General features: G+C 45.6%; 1 protein-coding gene across 4 annotated transcripts; it reads right to left on the reverse strand.

The window, feature by feature from the left end:
- Positions 1 to 300: 300 nt before the first annotated feature.
- On the reverse strand, positions 301 to 16,704 carry AQP11 (aquaporin 11). 4 transcript variants are annotated; one of them, XR_007374534.1, is made up of 6 exons: positions 16,619 to 16,704; positions 15,593 to 16,249; positions 9,384 to 9,500; positions 5,617 to 5,714; positions 3,526 to 4,149; positions 301 to 622 (listed from the first exon to the last, which is right to left on the reverse strand). XR_007374534.1 is itself a non-coding variant. In XM_048933339.1 (5 exons), exons 1-5 carry the CDS (start codon positions 16,671 to 16,673, stop codon positions 4,093 to 4,095), a joined length of 984 nt encoding a protein of 327 aa, XP_048789296.1. In that variant the 5' UTR covers positions 16,674 to 16,704; the 3' UTR covers positions 3,202 to 4,092. The 4 variants fall into 4 exon arrangements, 2 of the variants coding, with proteins under 2 accessions (XP_048789296.1, XP_048789297.1); XR_007374533.1 differs by having other exon boundaries at positions 301 to 1,476; XM_048933339.1 differs by lacking the exon at positions 301 to 622 and having other exon boundaries at positions 3,202 to 4,149.
- Between the last annotated feature and the right edge of the window lie 6,213 nt (positions 16,705 to 22,917).

Genomic DNA, 22,917 nt, shown 5'->3' on the forward strand with positions numbered 1-22,917 from the left:
GGTAATGCCCCTCAAGTAATTGCTTTTGTTGGTTCGCTGCTGTCCCTCTGAATTCTCTGGGAGCAAAGTTTGGGTAGTAGAATGGAGATGGAATGAAATCTCTCGAGTCCTTCAAATGAGAACTGTTTTGTCTTTGTATTAAATGTTAACATTGTTAAATAAACAAGATTTTTGTATCTCACAGTCAACTCTGCATTGCCATTCTCAGTCCTTTACTTCAGCAAGCTTCTGGCAACTCTGACACTGGCATCCATTGGCTTGTTAGCACTCTAAAAGAATAATTTAAAAAAATCAGTGAAGTGTTTACCCACATGTGAGAATATCAGGGCCAAATGTCTGTACAGTGCTGAGAGGTTTGTTCTGCTTCTCCCGTTTCTCTTCTCTCTGCTTGGTGCTGTTTTCGTGCTGGGGCAACGGCAGCAAATTTATTGTTTTGTTTTGTTTTTTTCCCCTGGAAGTTTGATACTAAATGTTGTCCATTTTGATTTGAAGCTGAGTGACTTGAAAATTTGTTTTCAACATAATGAAGTTGGTAAATGAAGAGTTTTCCTTCCCTGTCCTGTGCTCTCGGAGTGTCACAGAGCGGTGCTGTCCTGCCTGGTATGTTGGGTTTGGTTTCAAGCTATGTGAAAATGAGAACCACTCTGATGAATATTTGCTGATTACTTCAATTTGAGATTGGTAAAAAGTGAGCTCTGTTGTTGACTAACAAGTATTCAGCATGTTAGGCAACAAAACTTTCTTCGTGAAACTCCATGGTCAGTTTTGAAATTCAGAGCACAGTGAACATGCAGAAAATCTATAAGCTAATACTTGGAATTATGGATATTCTTACATTTCTACATTGCACAGCCTGCGTGTGGACTGGTATAATGTGGGTGTTGGCACATTGCTGTTTATAAACGTGCTCAGGATGATGGGAAATGCTTTTAAGTTGAAGGAGGGAAGATTTAGGTTGGATGTCAGGGGGAAGCTCTTTACTAGGAGTGGTGAGATGCTGGAACAGCTGCCCAGAGAGGCTGTGGAGTCTCCTTCTCTGGAGATATTCAAGACCCACCTGGGCACCTACTTGTGTGACCTGCTGTAGGGAACCTGCTTTGGCAGGGGGGTTGGACTCGATGATCTCTGGAGGTCCCTTCCAACCCCTACGATTCTGTGATTCTGTTGTGGATGCCCCGTCCATCCCTGGAGGTGTTCAAGGCCAGGTTGGATGGGGCCCTGGCCAGCCTGGTCTAGTATTAAATGTGGAGACTTGGGGTCCTTCCTGTGGCAGAGGGGTTGGAGCTTAATCCTTGAGGTCCCTTCCAGTCCAAGCCATTGTATGATTCTTCTGCAGATATTCCTGCTTTTAATGTGGAGGAACAAACATTCTGCAGACTTTAATACTTTGTAGTGCGTTCCAGCACTGAAGGAATACCTTGAACTTCTGGCAGTGAGCAGTTCATCACTTCGGACTGCACAGTCCAGATAAGTTGTCTGAGGACAAAGTAAACAGTCACAATCCTGTAGAGCCAGCGTGGAGTGGCAGAGCTTTAAAGTCATCAGCACTGTTGCATGCAACCTGTACTCTGTACTTTGGGTTACAACAGTGGATGGGATCCACAGAAGCAGCAGAAATACCATCTACCACTTTCTACTGTTCTACTCTGACCTGACAGGGAAATGAAAGTTCTGTGCAGCTAACACTTAATATTTTGTTCTTTGAGCCTCCCAGTGATGAGCTAAGTGCACTGGACCAGTGAGGCCAAGCAGCTGTCTGACTGACTCTTAGAGAAGAAAAACTGTTGACTGAGACCAACATCAGCTTAGCTCTGGGATTAAATCATAGAACAGAATTACACAGGTTGGAAAAGACTTTAAAGATCATCAAGTCCAACAATCATTGTGGTTGAAGTAAAAAGGTTACATAAGGTACACGTAGGCCCTACCTGGGTTCTCCTAATCACACTGCCTTACTGGCACCTTCATATACAGGAGTAGATATGCATTACTTATATATATGACTTAAAATATTCCAGTGCCCAGATTTATACAAAATTTATTTTGTTTTAAACTATAAGCTATGCCAGAATTATAGATGTACAGATGGACTTTGACTGCAGGCCTTCAAAAATGGTGTGGTAGTAGGGACTCTAATCTGATAGAATTTGGCTTCCTCTGAGTCTGTATCAGTGCTTTCTCTTTCCTTCTCACTTAACTTTTATACTCCTTGGAGTTTACTTCTGAGAGCTTTATCCCATGGGCCTTATGGGCTCAAAGGAGACATGCAGATGAATTCATGGTGTAAGGCTCATTTCCTTAAGAAATGAAGCTACAAACTGGGCTGAAGTACAACAGTGAAGGCAAACCCAGTGCGGAGAAACAAAACGTGTAAAGTATGGATCATCTTGAAGTAGGTAAAAGGGATAAACAGTAAAGCAAGAAAGCGATAGGTAGCAGCCTACCAACGTCTGCTTTAGAAGCAGTAAGTGGTTTTCAATTAAAGGTAATGTGCATTGGTTTGGTTCTGCTCTAGCAGCCCTTTGTGGTTGTTGTAAAGAAATGGATGAATGTAAGAATGGCTGAAAGATGGAGTATCAGCAGGCTCAGCCTGGGGTGGGCTGTTTGCTGTACAGCTTCTTGCCAAGAGAAGTTTCCTTTAGTAAGCAGTGGTAAAGAGCTCTGAAAGACAACTCCACAGTTCAATGCCATTTTGCTGTATTTAGCAGGCATTTCTTCCTTCTATTGCTCTTAAATGAAAGAACAGAGGGTCCATATAGTTGATCATCAGTGTCCATATAGTTAATTTTGTAATATAATCTGAATGAACCTTGGAAAATCAAGGAAAAATGTTATTGCAAGAAGTATGAAATGAAACTACTCAAACTCTTGCAAAAAAGGTACCTGACAGCAGCAGCTGCTGGAGACTTGGTTCACAATTGCAGTGCAAATACCTCATCTGCTTCCCTCTGTTCACCGTATTAAAAGCCTGAAAAAAAAATCCCTAAAACAGAGAGCAGAGGAGCCTGGAACTGGAATCTTTGTACAACTTGTTGACCATCTTGCCTCTCAGAACTACTTGATCTTACATCTGAAATGTGTTTTGATGTGTTGCTTACAAAAACGAAACATCCAGAAGAAGCTTCACACTGGAAAAGAGCTTGAAGGCTGGTACTACTGGTGTTCTTCAGCTACAAAGGATGTGTTTGCCCAGTTCAGCAGTCAGCTTTCCTGGTTTTAGTCCTTTTATTACCTTACTATATTGCAAATACATTTATTTCAAGAACATCTGGTCAGGGTTGCATAACATCAAGGATGCATCACATTCCATGTGATTCAGCCCTATGCATTGTATCTGTTTCTGTCTGTGCAAAAGACTATCTGGGATAAAGTACTTTTTTTTATACTTAAAATGAGCTTTTAGCTGTGTGACTACAGAACTTGCTGCATTATTATTGCTCTTCCCAATCAAGGTAAACATTCAATAGACTGCAGTGAGACAGGGTGGGGCAGAACATTCCTGGAAGGAAGGGGAGGGTTACTTACCTGCACTTCTCTATTAAAACACTGCTGGTCCTACAGGTTTGTACTTTTGCTGTGGGTCACCTCTAGAATAGAGCTGTGTCAGTTCTTCCAGGGATCAGAAAACAAATCAACCTGTTTTCCTCTTGGAGGTTTGTATGTGGCTTGAAAGGGATTGCTGAGGTCGCTACAGAGGGAAATCTTCAGTTTTGTTTCTGCAGCTGCTGTCTACACGAAGAAATCCAATAAAATCAAACCCCAAAAGGTCTGGAATTTATCTAAAGTTTTATATGCCACTGTAATTCAGGTCAGCAAATGGCACTTATGGCTAAAGTGACAAAGTTTCAGTGTTCTAACAGTCTTTTGCATTCATATGGCTTAACAGAAATGCTGGTAGGTATTCTCTGATCTAGTGTTACAAAGGAACACAAAGCTGTAAGTGAAATTTCAATACATGAAATCTGAATACAATTGAAAGGAGGTGTGGAAGTCGATGTCAATGCTTTTTCTGAAAGCCTCATTTCATTTGGAGGTGGCTGCAAGTTAACTTGTTTGAAAATACTTCAATGCAGTTCTACTATAATTCAGATTTTAATGTCTTCTGGTGTCCAAGAAAGGATTTCCATACAAAAGCCACAAGTACTGTACCTGGAAAGACAAAATACAAAACCAGCATTTCTTTAAATGCATTTTGAGGATGACGTAGTTCTTCACAGTTGTTTTCAGCTGCTGCTGAAAATAAGCATTATGTTGAAGTATCTGATCATCCAACGTAAAATAAGGGTTGCTGCAGAATGGAATTCTCAGCTGAAAGTGCTAAGGATAGTCAACTGTTTCTGCAAACACAAACTTGTTTGCAAAGAAAGCTTCAATCAGCCACACCAGTGATCCTGAGGAGCTGATAGAGCAGTGTTTCTTGGGATGATAAACCAAAGATGGAACAGTTAGACCAAGTGAAGTCAAAGTGTACACGACCCCTTTCCAGGTCAGTAAGGACAGACAAGGATATGCAAATATACAAATGCCCCAATCTCAGCAGACAGGTGAAGGCTGAGTCAGTGGGCACTACGTGTGGACATAGGATAAGGCGAGTTGACTGGCTTGTTTTTTAAGGTCACAATGTAGGGTTTATTCTGAAGCTGAAAGCTGGTGAAAGGGAGAACTTCAGTTCTTCGTAAGAAAGGCACCTAAGTACAGAAAAGTAGACTGACTACTTTCTAGCTCTCTTGACAAAATATGTTCTGCTGCACAAAGGATGATTCTGAAGGAGAATATTCCTCTCCCACAGCTTCTATTTTATTTTTCTTAGAAATGCTGCCTGGTAACCTCCCACTGAGTGCAGGGTTGTTGTCTAGGCTGCGTTGGGTCAGCGTGGCTTTGTTCAGAAAAACTCCAAGGTTGTTTTAATGTTGCTTGCACTCCTCCTGAAGGCTTTTTCAATGTCCAAACCTCCCAAGCCACAACTGCCTGCCAATACTGAGAAGATTTAATCTGTCATCTTTGTGACTACTCCTCAAACAATTGTTGACAGCTATTAATCAGCTCTTCACTTCATCTTTGTCAGACTAAGACCAGTTTCCTCAGCATCCCCTTGGTGACCAGCTACTCCAGGCCCTTCGTTGTTTTGCTTGTCTTTCATGGGATCTATTTTGAATTAGGGGATTTGAGCTCAGACATGTTCTGCATTTCATAGAATCATAGAATCACCAAGGTTGGAAAAGACCTAAAAGATCATCCAGTCCAACCGTTCACCTATTCCCAGTAGCTCCCACTAAACCATGTCCCTCAACACAACATCCAGCCTTTCCTTGAACACCCCCAGGCTCGGTGACTCCACCACCTCCCTGGGCATCCATTGCAGTGCCTGACCACCCTTTCTGAACAGTAATACTTCCTAATGTCCAGCCTGAATCTCCCCTGGCGTAGCTTGAAGCCATTCCCCCTGGTTCTATCACTGATGACACGAGAGCAGAGGCCGACCCCCAGCTCACTACAACCTCCCTTCAGGAAGTTATAGAGAGCAATGAGGTCTCCCCTGAGCCTCCTCTTCTCCAGGCTGAACATTCCCAGCTCCTTCAGCCTCTCCTCATCAGCCCTGTGTTCCAGACCCCTCACCAGCTTTGTTGCCCTCCTTTGAACACGTTCCAGGGCCTCAATTTGAACAGAAGGAGGTAGCAATATCCCACTTCTCCAAATCGTGTCGTTTGTGTTACCTGCAGATAGAATAAACATTTGTGCCCTTGATAAATCTGTGCTGTATCTTAGTTCCAGCAAAGTCATATGTCAGTTGAGCTTTGACCTTCCTGATTCTGTTCCAAAGTTTGTGTATGCTTCATTTGCTGCCTATCCCCGTTTCTATACCTTATCTGCTCTCCTTTGCTTATGGTGAGACTTCTTGTCAACAGGGAAAGGCTTTTCATCAAAACGTTCAGGCTGTCTGATGGATTTTTCCTGCAAGTCAGGATGTTACTAAGCTCTCAGTAAGCTTTTTGGGAAAAAAAAAACACCTTTTCATGGAACTTCTTCCTTTGTGGCAGCTTCCCAGGGAATTCTACCTAGCAATTCCCTATCTAAGCACAATTTGGTTCTGAAGTCCAAACTGCTCTGCTGTTTACCTTTCCAGTCTTCTGAACCCTGAACTCTTGCAAGGACTTCAGCCCACACCGCCACATTTACCACCAGCTCTTCTCAATTTGTGAGCAAAAATCACTCATTGACCCATGTGTTTTTGAATTAAAACTTCAAATGAGTTTTCTAGGCACCTCCTGGATTGCACTCACTCAAATGCATGAGTTTTGTTCTCTCAGGTGATGCCTCCATAGCTGAAAACTCCTGGGAGTACAGGAATCAGGGAGGAGACTTCTGCTTCTCGTTTGCTGAAAGCCTCCTTTGCTACCTATGCTTGTCCAGATGGTCTACAACAGTCCTCCACCAAGATATTCCAATCTTACTTGCCCTCCAATCTAGATCCAGCAGCTCTCAGACAGGCACATCCCTGGTGTTGCACTGAAGTTCTTTTCCTGTGGTCAAGGAACTTGTTAGCACAGAGCACAGTTCCCTCCTTCCTTTCCCTGCCCATGAATCACACAATTACCAAGGTTGGAAAAGACCTCCAAGATCATTCTGTCCATCTGTCCCCACACCACCAATATTTCCCCACTAAACCATGGCCCTCAGTACAACAGCTGAACATTTCTGGAATACACTGAAACGTGCTCCAGCTGTGCATGCTACCCCACCGAGTCATTGGTGTCCCTGAGTGCTAAAAGTATCAGTGCAAATGGACTTGAAATTCTTGTTTTCTCACTTAAATTTCACATGTAAGCATCCTGAACCTGCTGGAAGCTCAAATATCCTCTCAGCAGAAAGGTGAAAATTTTAACCTGTACCTTTGCTTACCTCTTCCATTTACATCTACTCCAGTGTGACTTTCGTGGCATTTATTTTCTAATCTGATGTTGAAGAAATCATTTTCTTTTAAAGAACAGCAGTAATCTTTCAGGTAAAACCAATCCAAATGAGGATCAGTGACCATTTCTCTTACAGTGTTAGAAATCTAGCAGGGCAGAGCCTTATTTCATTGCTCTCATGCCCAATATCTTGCTACCAGCTCTTCCTGCCATCTCCCTGATACTGAAAGAGAAGCATTAACTCAGTCACAACCATCATTAATGCTGCAATCATGCCTGGACAACTGGCATGAACTACACTGGCAGTGAAACAGCAACTGCCTTTGTGCCACCAGAGCTTTTACATTCATGGTACCTATTCAAGTGGTAAATATTTGCTGACATCTATATTCACTACAACTGTTGGCTGCTTTAATGCTACTGAAGAATCACCTTCACTGAAACTTCAGTGAAAATGCCTTGAAAAATGAGTTCTTAATTCATAACTCTAAGATAATATGCACTGAAGACTCTTATGACACCAGTTGATTTGATAATCCTACTAGAAAACTTCAGTTTCCTCCTCTTCTTGTGAAGGTGATAATCTTCCTCTTGTTCCAAGTTTACTTTCTATGAAAAGTTCAGAACTGGCTTGCTGGTAGCTCTGGGTATCCATCAGACACTGACTGGTCTCTCTGGTCATCGCTGCATTTGCTACACTCATAAATGAGATCACACTACACTTGGCACAGGCAGTTGGAAGTTCCATGGCACACTACTCTGTGTTTCTGCACGTGCTGATTATTGAGGCACATCACAAAAAACCCCCAGCAGTCTCCTAACAGAATTTCCTGAGCAACAAAATAATTTCACCATCTAAGATGCCGATACTGAGAAAAGTGAGACCTCAGATGAGCAGATAACAATGGCTCTGGGGGTGTCTAGGAAGTCTGGGATTATCCACAGACATGTGGACTCTGAAAGCAGTCCTTGCAACTACATGTAAAATATTCCTTCTCTCATCATTATCTTCTTGAATGATTTGTAGTAGAAATCCTTTCAATAAGAATTTTCTTGTCCTAACAGGTACCTTCCTAAACACCTTATCATTTGGCCCAGTTCTGGAAGAGTTATTTATATTATTTACTTATTTTCAATAAGTGCCAGTAAAATGTTATTTCAAGTTAGGTGAAATGCCTCACATCTCACATTTCATGCTAGACTTATAGATTTGCACTCAAGTATTAATTCAGTTTTGAAAAAGATCTCTACGCTTCCACCTCAGGCACCTTGACATTCTTGGTTTGTAAAATAAGGCCTATGTACCCATGAATATCCATGTTTTATACCTGATCTGGTGGTTGGTAACCCTGCACGTAGCAGGGGGACTGAAACTAGATGATCATCGTGGTTCTTTTCAACCCAGGCTATTCCATGATTCTATGATATGATACTGCTGAGAGACTGCCGTGCTCTTCAGATAATCCACAGGCCTGACATCTGCACCAAACTCTTCTACTGCAGTACTGACACTTCACAACAAGTGCTTTGCCCCCATCCTTACAGCTACTTGGTCTGGAGTTCCTTCTCCTGATAAACTGGAGACAGTATCTGACATTTTCTGTATGTGTTCTCTGTGTGTTGCTGATGTTAAGCTGCTCTCGTGCATCTTCTGCCAGGAACCAGGTGGTGCTCACCAGCTTTGCCTAAGACATTCCCTTAGCTGTATTAACTAGAACAGCTGTTGTCAAGCTTATTCTGTTGTGCAGTTATCCTGTTTGGATGTGTAATTTTTAAAAACTTTAAAAAAACCTGCATTTTAGTTAAGACTTCATTCAAATATTCTTTCTCCATTTTTGAAAGTCACCTCAAAATAACTTTTTTCCCCTCTCTGTGCATGTTATTTGTTACAACTGAAGCCTTTTGCAATGTTCTCTGTCCATGTTTTACTACTCACCTTGTTTTCAGTACCACAATAGCCCCTTCTAATAGGATTAACAGTCACAAAAGGACTTGGGATTGGCTGAGTGCCTCTTTATATACTCTCTAAGCTCAAGATTTGGAGGGAGAAACTGTAAACAATCAACAGCATGAAGCATTTTCATCTGCACCAGATGAATCAGAATGTAAGTTAGCAAAGCTCCAGTGACTCGTGGGTATTCCTTATTCTTGAACTAAGAACAGATTGTTTCTAACAGTGACTGGGAGAAAGACATAAAGGGGGAAATGTAAAGCTTTGACACGATGGAGATGAAAAAGATTTGACATTTGATGATGATAATTGAGATAGCATATTGCCCTAATATGATTTACCTTTAATTTAATCATCCTCTTGCATACAAAGTAAGACAAAAACTGAATGCTAAGCAGTTTGTCTGTCTTGAGCTTTTTCAGGCTAAGAATTACTTTCAGGTTGCCTCTTCTCCTTTTTAATACTCTTTTCAATCACATACTGAGTAACTTTCTTAAATACATGAAGTATTATGAACTTACCTAAGCATGGGGCTATCCAATATACCAGTGAATAAGTAAGAAATCTGTCATAGAAACAATGTGGATGTAATGAAAAAGCCAACGCTGGGTTAAATATTGCTCCTGTAAGATTTCCACCTGAAATGAAAAAGGAACAACATGAAGTCAAACAATCTTTCTTAATGTTCATTCTAAATGAAATACAGAAACACATGTGCACAACACTACAAGAAATGCATACCTTGCAGTGAAATACATTAGCAGAAACCATTTGAGCAGATGAACTCTTCTGCAGTTTTTTACTGTATTTGTTTAACCAATGCAGGAAGTGAAGCATCTTTCCTTCTCTGTCTTCAGATGTAAATGAAGTTGCCTCCATTTCCTTACTAACTGCCCCACATCTGTTTTATCAATCCTACACAGCAGTCACTGTGTCTATGTACATCGTGGTTTCTATTTAGTTTCTTTAACCTTATTCTTGATTGTCCTAGGCCAATTAACCAGTGTGAGCTTTCACACTGCTCCGTGTACAAACACTGTGTTGCTGTAATCCTCATCTGTCGGGAAAGTTTCACTAAGCTCTTTGTTGTTCTCTTTCTCCACGCGCTCCCCAGTGTTTCTCTGGCCTTTATTACAGTACAGAAAGGTTTTAGGATGAAATCTAGAACTGAAAACATCACTTGAACATTTGTCACTTGAAAATGTCATGCGTGTTACTTCAACCTCAGGACATGAGATGCAGATGCATCTCAGCAATTTCAGACCATTCTGCCTTCATTGTAATACTGCCTGTAAATTAAGAACAGAACTCAAAAAGGGGGGTTTTGTCTTTCAGTCATGAAATATTTTCTCCAAGTAAATACCCAGATATTAGGTTAGATATTAGGAGGACGTTTTTCCCCCAGAGGGTGGTGAGGCACTGGAACAGATTGCCCAAGGAGGCTGTGGATGCCCCATCCCTGCAGGCATTCAAGGCCAGGCTGGATGTGGCTCTGGGCAGCCTGGTCTGGTGGCTGGTGACCCTGCACATAGCAGGGGGTTGGAACTGGATGAGCATTGTGCTCCTTTGCAACCCAGGCCATTCTGTGATTCTATGTCCTTTACCAATCTGTGTGTGGCCTGCATCCTTAGCTTCTGAGTCATTCTTTTATATTCAAAGGCATCATCTTCTCTTTCTCCTATTTAGTTAAAACAAAACAAAACAAAACAAACCTTCCTATTTGCAGCATCACAGGGTTTGTTTTGGTCTGATGTGCATTGTGTTGAAAACTATGTCAGTGCAAGACAAAATGTAAAAAAAACAACAAAAAGCAATCCAAATATTTTGAACTGAGAATAGAAATCTAAAGGGAGAGTTGGTAGTTTTCAAAATACCAGCAGTGTGCCCTTGTGGCCAAAAAGGCCAATGGCTTACTGGGGTGCATTAAAAAGAGCGTGGCCAGCAGGTCGAGGGAGGTGATCCTCCCCCTCTACTCTGCCCTGGTAAGGCCTCATCTGGAGCACTGCATCCAGTTCTGGGCTCCCCAGTACAAAAAAGACAGGGATCTCTTGGAAAGAGTCCAGCGGAGGGCCACAAAGATGGTGAGGGGCCTGGAGCATCTCTCCTATGAGGAAAGGCTGAGTGAACTGGGTCTGTTCAGCCTTGAGAAAAGAAGACTGAGAGGGGACCTGATCCAGGTCTATAAATATCTAAGGTGTGGGGGGCAGAATGGCGAGGATGGACTCTGTTCAGTGGTGAGTGGAGACAGGACAAGGGGAAACGGCTGGAAACTGCAGCATAGGAAGTCTGCACAAATGTGCACAAGAACTTCTTTACAGTGAGGTGATGGAGCACTTGAACAGGCTGCCCAGGGAGGTTGGTGGAGTCTCCTTCTCTGGAGATGTTCAAGACCTGCCTGGATGCCGACCTGTGCGACCTGCTGTAGGGAACCTGCTTTGGCAGGGGGTTGGACTCGATGATCTCTGGAGGTCCCTTCCAACCCCTACAATTCTGTGATTCTGTGAAAATACTTACTGTAGAATCTGATGTTATTTGCTGGATTAAGTTGCATGATATGCTTAAAGTAACTTACACGTGTACCCAGTGACATACAAACACTTACTTATTTCCACCAATTTAACTCAGTCTCTTGTGGAAAAAAAAAAAAGACATTTTCATGTTCTGAAGCCCTTCCTGTTCATCATTTAGATGGGTATAAGCCATAAAAATATGGCTATGCTTTAACACTTCATCCAAATCAAAGCTGACATAGAGGCAGAGATATTCCTTCTTACAGTCCCTTTTCAGACAGCAGTCATCCACACAGCTTTTAGACCCACAGTAGAAGATAAATCATGCATGGAAATGTGATACAATACGCATGAGATGCATTTTGTAACATTTCTGATTCATGCCTGACTGCAGTGTACACGTCCTCAGGGCACAATCAGTATAAAAAGAAACCATGAGCATGGAGTTTTTTTTTCCCCCTAAGTTTAATTCACCTTTCAGAGGTCCCAGCTAAACCACTGCATCTTTCCAACAGAAGTCTTGGTGGATCATCATTCATACAATATTCTAAACAATATTCTAAATTAACTGATGTTTTTTGTAGGGAAAATGATGTTGGGACCAGGTTGCCTAAATCAGTGCTGGCTGCCTAACCTTTTGGTGCTGAGTGAGCAAGAAAGCCATTTCTCTTAAAGAAGCACTCCACTTCTTTATGCACAGTTAATGGAGAGGCACAGATTTCCTAACAATCCAGCCCAACTAAGAATTTGTCCTTCAAAGCATGGGTACCAGAGGCTGGCCTGCTGCAGGCCTCGTTTTCTAGGTGCTCATTCATTCAAAGCACTGCTCCTCCAACTGGGGAAAGGAAATATTTCCTTAGCAGAGCTGGGGAATCAATCTGGGGTGAACACAATCATCCTGTGGAGGCAGCAGCTGTCAATGCAAAGCACAAAGCCCCATATTTGGCACAGAAATACATAGAAATGGTGTGCTATTTCTAACCTGGAGAAGGGAAAAAGCAGCACCTGCGAGCTGTAATGAAGCACAGCATACTTAGCACATCATGCAGGAGAGAGGAGGTGGACAGATGGTGGCTGGGGCCACGCAGAGCTGCACACTGACACTGAATGCACCACGCAGGTTGTGGATGTCTCCCAGGTGCTATCACTGCTGCTTGGTGTGCCATCAGCAGCCTTCTGAAGTGCAGGACAGCAGGTGCCCAGGGGAATCTGTGTGTGTATGTGAGCAGAGGGAAAGGGGCTGGAGGAATGGTCTGAGAACCTGTCAGGAGCCCTGTGTGTACCTGGCTAACCTTCCACTGAAAAGGTCTGCTACAGTGCAAGCTTCTCACTTCATCATAGAAATACACACAAGCGGGCTCCCACGCTGCCTGCAATACCTCAGCAGTAGGAACACTGGGGTTTAAGCCCTCCATTGCTTCAAGAGGCTTCAACTCACAGTTTGGGAGAGCACAGCAGGGGGAGGATGCCACCTATCAGTTCCCCTTTGAACCTGAGTGCATGGCAAAGAACACAAGCCCTGGGAAGCCTGGAGCAGTGAACAAGAACTTTTTTCTTTACAGCAGCCTTCATAGATTTTAAAATAGTGGGAATGAAAACATCCAGGGCACAGCAGATCTGGTATTTCCTAGAAATCAATCTCTGCAGATGGACTGCACTGGATAATCAGCCTTCTGCAAGAAACAAGAGAGGAAACCAGCCTGGCCCACAACACTGGGTATGAAGGCTTTGTATGAGCTAGCTAAGAGAAAGCTGTGTGGCACGTATTATTTTACAAGAATATTTGCTCAGCAGCAAAGGAATGTTAAGAATCAGGAATCCAGCTTTCTGTGCCTGGAGAAGAGGTAGCAAAAGCCTTGGCTCCACTTTCACCTACCATTTCAGGGCTGTTCTTAGTGTGCTAACACGCAGTTACACTTTGCTTCTACATTCAAATACTAAGTTTAGAGAGTAGTTCAAGTTGCTAATTAATGAAATTCTCCACAGGGTTTTAATCTTTCAGATATTAGCTCACTTGAGCTAAGCACAATGAGCAAGGCTTCCTTTTTTTTTTTTTTCCCCCCATGAATACATCTGAAAATTTGAGTGTGCTTTTCATCTTACTGTATTGGTTCAACCTTTGGGCAAAGAAGTCAGCAGCACTGCAGACATCTGTAGGTAAGGCAGTGATCTCCTCTCAGAGATGGCTCACTTTCTAGGTGAGTTGGGGGTCCTGCTGGATGGACACGAGCCAGCAGTGTGTGCCTGCAGCCTAAAAGCCATCAGTTCCCTGGGCTGCATCAACAGAGGGCCATGAAGATGCTCAAAGGGCTGGAGCACCTGTCCTGTGAAGAAAGACTGAAAGAGCAGAGGGGGTTCAGCCTGCAGAAGAAAAGGCAAGAGAGACTTTATTGCAGCCCTCCAGTACTAGAAGGGAGCCTATTTGCAGGAGGTGGACTCATTTTTTACATGGTCTGATAGTGACAGGACAAAGGGGGAATGGCTTTAAGCTAAAAGTGGGGAAATTAGGTTAGATTTAAGGTGGTAATTCTTTACTCAGAGGGCAGTGAGGCCCTGGCGCTGCTGCCCAGAGAGCTGTGGGTGCCCCACCTTTGGAGGTGCCAAAGGCCAGGCTGGATGGGTCCTGGGCAGCCTGAACTTGTGGGGGCAAGCAGCCCATGGCAAGAGGTGAAACTGTGTGGGCTTTGAAGTCTCCTCCAACCCAACGATTCTGTGATTCTATGACTTCCTCTGTGGAGGCTGTAGCCAAAGATGGCATGAGGAACTCCATAACCACCTCTGTCTCATCCCCCCATGCCCCAAAGCACAGCATCTCCTTCCCTGAATCTCCCTGTAATGCAGTCCCAAGTGACCAGTGACACAGTTCTGGCACCTCACTGGGGAGAACACAAAGAATCCCACTGACTCCACAGGAGTTCCTTGCCCTGATCTGCAGTGCAAGGGACAATCCCAGCTCTGGGAGGTGACACAGAGGCAAAAGTAAGGACAGGGACACAGAGAGCATTGCAAGGACATGAGATTTGTAGGTGCTACGATACTACAGGCAACAAACTTTTTTTTTTTTTTTGCAACTTTGAATTGTGCACACATTCTACAAATAACCATTCCTGCTTCTAATATTTTTTAACAGTTAACCACTGCACTGATATGAATTATGCATTATTTTAATGCAGAACCTCTCTTCTGCAGGCCTGCACGCTCAGCATCTTTCCCTGATCCAGACTGCTGCTGTCCTGCAATGCCTCTTCAAAATCTGAGCAGTGTGGTACACATGGAATCCTCAGACTGTATAATGTCAAGTTATGAAACAAACCTTCACTGAAATATTTTAAGAAGGGTTAAGAGCTTCACAGAGCACTTGCAGATTACATGTTTTGCATGCACAACTCATTTCATCCTTAACACACACCACAGGAGCTAACCAAACTTTAAATATAAACTCCAAATGAATTCAGAATTTCTAGGACCATTTCATAGAATCACAGTTTGAGCTGGAAGAGATCAGTAAAGGTTATCTAGTCCAACTCCCCTGCAGTGGTCAGGAGGGACACGTACAGCTCAAAGCCCTTTCCAGCCTGACCTTGAACGTCTCCAAGAAGGGGGCATAAGCCACCTCTCTGGGTAACCTGTGCCAGTGCTTCACAACTCCTATAACAAAACCTTTTCCTCATATCCAATCTAAATATCCCCTCTTTTAGTTTGAAGTCATTTCCCTTTGCCTTATCACCACAGACCTGCTCTGTCCCCTTCTTTCTTACAACCCCCCCTTCATATCAGGTCACCTCCCAGCCTCCTCTTCTCCTGGCTGCACAGCCCCAGCTCTCTTAGCCTGTCCTCATCATTTTCGTGGCCCTTCTCTGGATGCTCTCCAACAGCTCCATGTGTCTCCAGTACTGAGGACTCCACATCTGGATGCAGTACTCCACGTGGGGCCACATCAGTGCAGAGTAGAGGGGCAGGATCACCCCCTCAGCCTCTGGCCACAATGCTTTGGATACTGGCTGGCCTTCTGGGCTGTGAGGACACAGTACTGGCTCATGTCCAGTTGCCACCCACCAGCACCCCTAAGTCCATTTCCATGATGTTTCTTTTTTCCTAATTGAAGAAAACAAATTTCGCGTCTTGCTTTCCTGCTTTAATAGGAAAGTTGGACTAAATGATCTTCAACCCCTTTGATATTTTAATTTCCTGATTGCAATAACAGCAAAAAAAGGACTAACCTGCAAAAACCAGCATGGTGATGAGGAGAGCAACCGCGTGGACTCTGTAGCTGGGCTTAATGTTTTCCACTTGCAGGATGGTCAGCTGGAAAACGACAGAGAACAGCAGCTCTATGCAGAACGCCTGCACCTCTGTCGTCTGCATGGGGTTGCCACAACCCTGAGTGAGCACTCCCGAATGGGATTCCGCCATCTCCAGCCTCCAGATTAAGTGCATAAAGACCCTGGCCAACACAGCAGCGACGAACTGCGCTCCGATCTTCAGTCCCTTCGCCCTGACTGAGGTCCGTCCGCCCCACAGGGGCTGCAGGGTGCCACAAGGGTTGCACGTGCTGCCGGGCAGCGTCAAGCCGTGCAGGACGGTGAAGCCGTAGGTGAGGGTGAGGGCGGTGTGAGGCCTGGGCTCCGTGTTGCCCAGCAGGCTGAGCTCGTTGGTGCAGGCGCACACCTGGAAGGTGCTCAGCAGCTCCAGGAGCAACGAGCAAAGATCTGGGTGTTTGTACAGGCGGCGAAGAGCCAAACTCCGGCACAGCCCCACGGCCGCCACGACGGCCACCATCAGCCCCAGCGACGTCCAGATGCCGCCCGCAGCCATGGCCACAGTCCCACTCGCTGAGTGACTGGAAAAAGGAGTTCGCTGTGCTCCAGCCTCACTGCCTGCGGGGAGAAAGGAAGAAAGAGGGAGGGAAAATAGCAACACTTGGCCTTACAAGGTAGGAGGCGGCTTCTTTCCCCACCTGCTTGCAGCTGCGAGGTCTCTGCCCTCAGCTCGGCTTAGCCTGAGGGGGGATCGGGCACGGGGATCCCCGTCCCACAGCGGCGTGGGAAGGAGGACCGCTCTCCCCTCAGGAACGTCTCTCCCTTCAGTCTGTGCGAGAAGAGGGGTGCCCTCTCTGAGGCGAGTACAGCCCCACAAGAGAAAGCCCCCCGCGAGAGAAGAAGCCACGAGCCGATTCCACTCGCAGCCGTATATAAATCAGAGAATAACCGCGCAGCAGGGCTGGAAACACCCCACCCCGTGCTCACCGCCGCCCGCCCTCCTCTCAGCGGGGCGGCCGCGGCCCCCGGCGGTTCTGCGCATGCGCAAAGTCAGCTCCTGTGCTTGTGGTGGGGGGGGCGCGCGCAGGGTGCTTTCCCGCCCTTTGGCGCAGAGGTGAGAGCGGTGGCAGCGCTGGGGCTTCACGCCTCTGCGCCCGCCTCTCCCTCTTGCACAACTTCGGGCGTTGCTCTGCCAGGAGAGTGTAAAAGTGGAATAAAGCAGCAAGTTGGCGTCCACGGGGTGAAGGAGGGGGGGGGTTGTGTGAGGGGAAGCTGACAGGGTGTTGAGGACCGAGCCCAAGAGAAGGGTTTGAGAAGTGTTTCCCTGAGGGCAGCGCGGTGCGAGGTGCAGGTGTGGTTGGATCCCCCACCTCCGTGCTGCCTGTGGGGGAAAATGGTCCTGATGGGGTGCCGGGAGGAGGCCGGGGCAATCCTCCATAGAAATAACGCTAAAAATAGCTGTTGTCCTCATGCTCCAGATCTTTTTATCAGGGAGGCCCCGAAGGATCTCAGGTGGCCTGGAGAAGTTGAGATTTCCTCCTTTAGGCTGTGTGCCTGTGTCTTGTGGCTGAGAAGAATCATAGAATCATAGTGTGTCCCAGGCATGCATCCCAGGGTGCTGAACGAGCTGGCCGAGGTGGTTGCCGAGCTGCTCTCCGTCATATTTGAACAGTCATGGCTGTCAGGTGAGGTCCCGGATGACTGGAGGAAGGGTCACATCACTCCCACTTACAAGAAAGGGAGCAAGGAGGACCCTGGGAACTACAGGCCGCTGAATCTCACCTCTGTGCCTGGGAGGATCATGGAACAGATCATCCTGGATGACATGCTCGACCACATGAGGGATGGGCGTGTCATCTGTGACAGCATGGCTTCATCAGAGGAAGGTCATGCTTGACCAATCTGGTGGCCTTCTATGATGGAGTGACGGCACTGGTGGATGAGGAAAAGGTGACCAATGTCATTTACCTGGACTTGAGCAAGGTCTTTGACATGGTCCTCCACCACATCCTCATCTCCAAACTGGAGGGATGTGGATTTGATGGGTGGACCACTCAATGAATAAGAAACTGGTGGAAAGGCCGCAGACAGAGGGTAGTCATCAATGGCTCCATGTCCAGGTGGAGGCCAGTAACGAGCGGCGTCCCCCAGGGCTCTGTCTTGGGACCGGTGCTCTTCAACATCTTTATCAATGACATCGATGTAGGAATCGAGTGCACCCTCAGCAAGTTTGCTGATGACACCAAGCTGAGCAGTGCGGTCGACACGGTTGAAGGAAGGGATGCCATTCAGAGGGACCTCGAGAGGCTAGAAAGGTGGGACCGGGTGAACCTGATGAGGTTCAACACAGCAAAGTGCAAAGTTTTGCACTTGGGCCAGAGGAATCCCAGGCATCCATACAGGCTGGAAGGAGCGGTCCTTGAAAGCAGCCCTGTGGAGAAGGACCTGGGGGTCCTGATAGATGAAAAACTTAATATAGCCAGCAGTGAGCTCTTGCAGCTCAGAGGGCAAATGGGATCCTGGGCTCCATCAGGAGAGGGGTGGTCAGCAGGGACAGGGAGGTGATTGTCCCCCTCTACTCTGCTCTTGTGAGGCCCCATCTGGAGTACTGTGTCCAGGTGTGGAGCCCGCAGTACAAAAAAGACAGGGAGCTGTTGGAGAGGGTCCAGAGGAGGGCCACTAGGATGATCAGGGGACTGGAGCACCTCCCCTATGAGAACAGGCTGAGGGATCTGGGCTTGTTCAGCCTGGAGGAAAGAAGGCTGTGGGTGACCTCATTACAGCCTTTCAGTACTTAAAGGGAGCCTACGGAGGGGAGGGGAATCAACTCTTTGAAAGGGTTGATACATGTAGGATGAGGGGAAATGGTTTTAAGTTGAGGGAGGGGAGATTTAGGTTGGACATCAGGGGGAAGTTCTTTACTCAGAGAGTGGTGAGGTACTGGAACAGGCTGGCCAGAGAGGTTCTGGATGCCCCGTCCTTGGAGGTGTTCAAGGCCAGGTTGGATGGGTCCCTGGGCAGCCTGGTTTAACGTGGAGGTTGGTGGCCCTGCATGTGGCAGGGGGGTTGGAGATTCATGACCCTTGAGGTCCTTTCCAACCCTGGCCATTCTGTGATTCTGTGATTCTGTTGGGAGGTACCCATAGGGATCATCAAGGCCAGCTCCTGCTCTATGCAGGGTGTGTAGGCTGAGCTTCTGTGAATTACTCATTTACTTTGTTTCCGCTTCAGATTTAGTCCTTACATCCTTACAAGAGAAGAAAATAATCCCAGAAGTTTCTTTTTTTGGGCTCTTGTACCTAGAAGTATTCTTAAGGTTTTAGTGTGATCTCCTGGAAGCCAAAGGGACTCAAATGCCCAAATGTCAGATGCTGTTTGCTTTTAATGACAAGGACCTTTTTGCAGTGTGGAAAGAGTAGAAGTGCTTTAAATGGACCTCAAGTTTGCAGATGACCCCAAGCTGTGTGGTGCAGTTGACGTGTATGGGGGATGGGATGACATACAGGGAGAGCAGTGGGATCAGGAGAACCTTGTGAGGTTTAACAAAGCCAAGTATAAGGTCTGTATCTAGGTCAAGGCAACCCCTAGTATCAGTACAAGCTGGGGGATGTAAGGATGGAGCACAGCTCTGCTGGAAATGACCTGGGAGTGCTGGTGGATGGCAGCTCCTACGAGGACAGCCTGAGATAGCTGGGGCTGTGCAGCCTGGAAAGAGAAGGCTGCAGGATGACCTGATAGCAGCCTTTCAGTATATGAAGGGGGGCTGTAAGAAAGGAGGAAGATTCTTTAACAGGATCTGTTGTGAAAGGACAAGGGGAAATGGTTTCAAATTAAAAGAGGGGAGATTTAGATTGGATGTAAGGGAAAGGGTTTTTTACAGTAAGATTGGTGAGGTACTGGAACTGTTTGCTCAGAAAGTGGTGTGTGCCCCCTCCCTGGAGGTATTCATAGACAGGACCGGGCTCTGAGCACCCTGATCTAACTGTAGATGTCGCTGTTCATCCGCAGGGGACTTGGACCAGATGATCTTTGAGGCTTCCTTCCGACTCAAACGATGACCTCCAAAGAGAGCTGGGTGTGGAGTATTTTCATGATTCAGTATTCTTACCACAAGGCGACACCAAAGATGGACTCTCACCACACCTCACAGGAATCACTTTTGACCGAGATCTGCGCAATGTAATTATTGCAGGAAAGCAGAACACAGACACGTGGCTTCCAAGCAGCTAAAGCAAACCCTTACTTTTAGGTGAAGGTCAGTCTGCCATAAAAGCCAATGTTGCAAAATACAGAATCGTTTCTCGTGTAGGGTATCCCATGACAAACTCTTGTTTTCTGAAATGTAGGATTGTTGAGACATCTCACCTTAAGAGGTTTGGATAGAAAAGTATTTAGATCACCTTCCAGTGATCATTTGGCTTTGAGAAATGGGGATGTTTTAAACCTCAGGGGTAAAAATCTCCACAACAGTTGAGCAGTGATAATGTAAAGAAGGGAAAGGGATAAGTGGCGGAGTGGTTAATGTTTGGCTTTTATTGTTTCTACAAGATCAGACGTCAACAAATGTGAGGCAAGGCTGGAGACATAACAACTGTGATAAGTCTTTGAGAAGTCCTGAAGCACTTTTGTGAAAAAGCAATTCCTTTTTGCAGTGGTGGCTTTCTGTGCTCTACAATGGTAATAGAGGAAAAAAAAACAGTGATATCCAAGATTTTGGAAGAAATGAAGCAATGCTATATTAGAATAGAGGGTCAGTATAATAAAGTGATTGTTTTGTAAGTGGCAGCTGCAGCTTTAGGAGACAGGGACTCACTTCTAAAAGGCAATAATGGAAGGAATTAATTCTCAAGGCTTAAAAAGCGACTGGGCTACAAATGCTGAGCAATATCAGCATCTGAAAATCATGTACTTTCACAGCCTGTATCAAAACATCCCCCTGCAGCTTTGAAATGCCTCTTTCCTTATGCTTCAGACACGCTTCTGTGAGAAGTTCTGTGCAGGATTAGTGACACTTGGGTTTCTATAGCTTCATGTGCAACAGCAGTAGTCACTGTGTTCATTCCAGCTTCCTTACCGAGAGAGTGGTGAGGTGCTGGAACAGCTGCCCAGAGAGGCTGTGGATGCCCCATCCCTGGAGGTGTTCAAGGCCAGTTTGGATGGGGCCCTGGGCAGCCTGGGCTGCTATGAAATGTGGAGGTTGATGGCCCTGCCTGTGGCAGTGGGGTTGGAGCTTCGTGATCCTTGAGGTCCCTTCCAACCCTGGCCATTCTGTGATTCTCTGATTCTGTGATGTCACTGCTGCAATGAGCTGTGTTGTCTGTTGTCGCTTTCCTACACCCTCTCACTTCTGTAATCTGTGGTGCTGTTCCCCCAGTACTTACAGATCCTTATGTATCTACAGCCTGCTTTCAAACAAGCCTTAGGGGTCTGTTGGACTCCACCCTCCTGAACACTGCGTTTTCTTTGGCCACCAGATGGTAGTGTCATTCCAAACAACTGCTTTTGGTGTCCTATGGTAATTTTCTTTTGTGCTCTTGCCAGTTACAGGTGAGAATCTGGACCTTCTAGGTACAGGTGCAAGCCCTTCAGTTTATAATCTGCAAAAATGCATGTTCACGCCTGGAATATCTTTTAAAGATCATTTAATAACTTCTCTCTTAATTTCTGTAAACTGAATGAGTTGAACTCATTACCTGGGGTAGGGAAACTGCTTTGACAGGGGAGTTGGACTCGATGATTTTGGGAGGTCCCTTCCAACCCCTACGATTCTGTGGTTCTGTGATTCTGTGGTTCTGTGATTCTGTGGTTCTGTGATTCTGTGTTTTTTTTCTTTCCTGTAGCACTGCTGGCTTCATATCTTATTCCAGATCTTCCTTGTGCCTTCTCTCTCCTCTCCTCCATGTCCCAGATTCTCCTCATGCTCCTGCCTGCTCTGTACAGGGATGTACGTATTTTCTATTCTCTCCAGTACTCAGTTTTCTTTTCTTTCCATTTGAGTTAATCCACGTATTCTTCCACTTCTTCTTCCATGCATATCATTGCTTGTGTTTTTATTGTGCACATTCCTATTTCTCCGCCTGAGTCCCCACGTTTTCTGCTTTTCCTGTAGCTCTAATGCAGTTAACTGTTCCTAGCTCTGTGTATGGTCAGCTCCCTTCCTTCCTAAAACTCCCTGATCTGCTTCCTTTTCCTATGGGAGGCTGAGTCATTCGGGGCACAGACGTGGCAGAAATTCTTGGATGGGTTTTGCAGGGCAAAATCAAACTCTAGAATGCAGGAAATTGTTGGCCAACACTGGGAAAGTGTCTCCCAGACACTTTAATACCAATCAACAACTGCAGACGAGTTCACAGAATCACAGAATCGTAAGGTTGGAAACGACCTGCAAGATCATCTAGTCCAACCACCCTCCCATTCCTATTAGTACCACGAGCTACTAAACCATATTGTGTTGAATGAGTGTTCATTGAGTTCAATGAGTAGTTCAGCTAAGTATACAGTGGGGAATTTGTGTGCCCTGTGTTCTCTGTTGTGCTTTCACCAATTTCTCCCCAGTCAGTAGTTTTCCTTTGATACTTCAAATCTATCTGGGAAACTGGTACAGAAGCTGGAAGTAGTCAGAACGCTCCAGATAGAAAAACCTTGCTGAGCACAGGCCTGGCAAACTCAAGCACAGCTTTCTTAGCAAGTGGCTGTACAGGTTTGGGACATGACCCCTTTCCAGCTGCTTTTGGCCATCTCCAGTTGGCAGGCTGTTTGCTGTGCCCATCTTCAGGAGGCCTCAATAAAATGGACACTGGATGTCCTATGCTGCTGGCCTCAGGGACAGACGCTGCACCTGATGGGTTATTATCCCCATCTGTTCCCCTCTGCTACCAGAGGTTACTGCTTCCTACCAAAGGGTCAGAAGATTTAGTTGTGCTTCAGTCATTTCTGGCCACTCTGCCCAGTAAATGAGAGCTACCAGCAGCTTTTGTTTTCTGATCATGCTGTTAGCTTTGAAGAGAAACACTTTGCCCTTAAAAGTATAAAATACATGAAGTTATTAGAATGATTAGGTGAGAAAGGAAGACTGTCCCTGATCTTGTCTTCATAATCTCTGATGCAGCAAGAAAAATACAAATTCCACATTATGCAAAAATAGATAATTTGCAGTAGAAATATACCTGATTTAGATTTTAACAGAAAAGTCCAGATGTAACTGGAGCAAAAATGATAGAATCACAGAATGGCCTGGGTTGAAAAGGACCACAGTGATCATCCAGCTTCAAGCCCCTGCTGTGGGC

The sequence above is a fragment of the Lagopus muta genome, chromosome 1, assembly GCF_023343835.1.
Source record: "Lagopus muta isolate bLagMut1 chromosome 1, bLagMut1 primary, whole genome shotgun sequence".
Lineage (NCBI taxonomy): Eukaryota > Metazoa > Chordata > Aves > Galliformes > Phasianidae > Lagopus > Lagopus muta.

What these genes read in the sequence shown, in the direction of transcription:
- AQP11 (XM_048933339.1), bottom strand. Translation starts at nt 16,673, where the DNA reads ATGCGCAGAACCGCCGGGGGCCGCGGCCGCCCCGCTGAGAGGAGGGCG. An exon ending in CACCATGCTGGTTTTTGCAG is followed by an intron (nt 9,501 to 15,592) that starts GTTAGTCCTTTT and finishes TTTTCATTTCAG; the next exon opens with GTGGAAATCTTACAGGAGCA. An exon ending in AAAGGAGGGCAACAAAGCTG is followed by an intron (nt 4,150 to 5,616) that starts GTGAGGGGTCTG and finishes TTGTCTTTCCAG; the next exon opens with GTACAGTACTTGTGGCTTTT.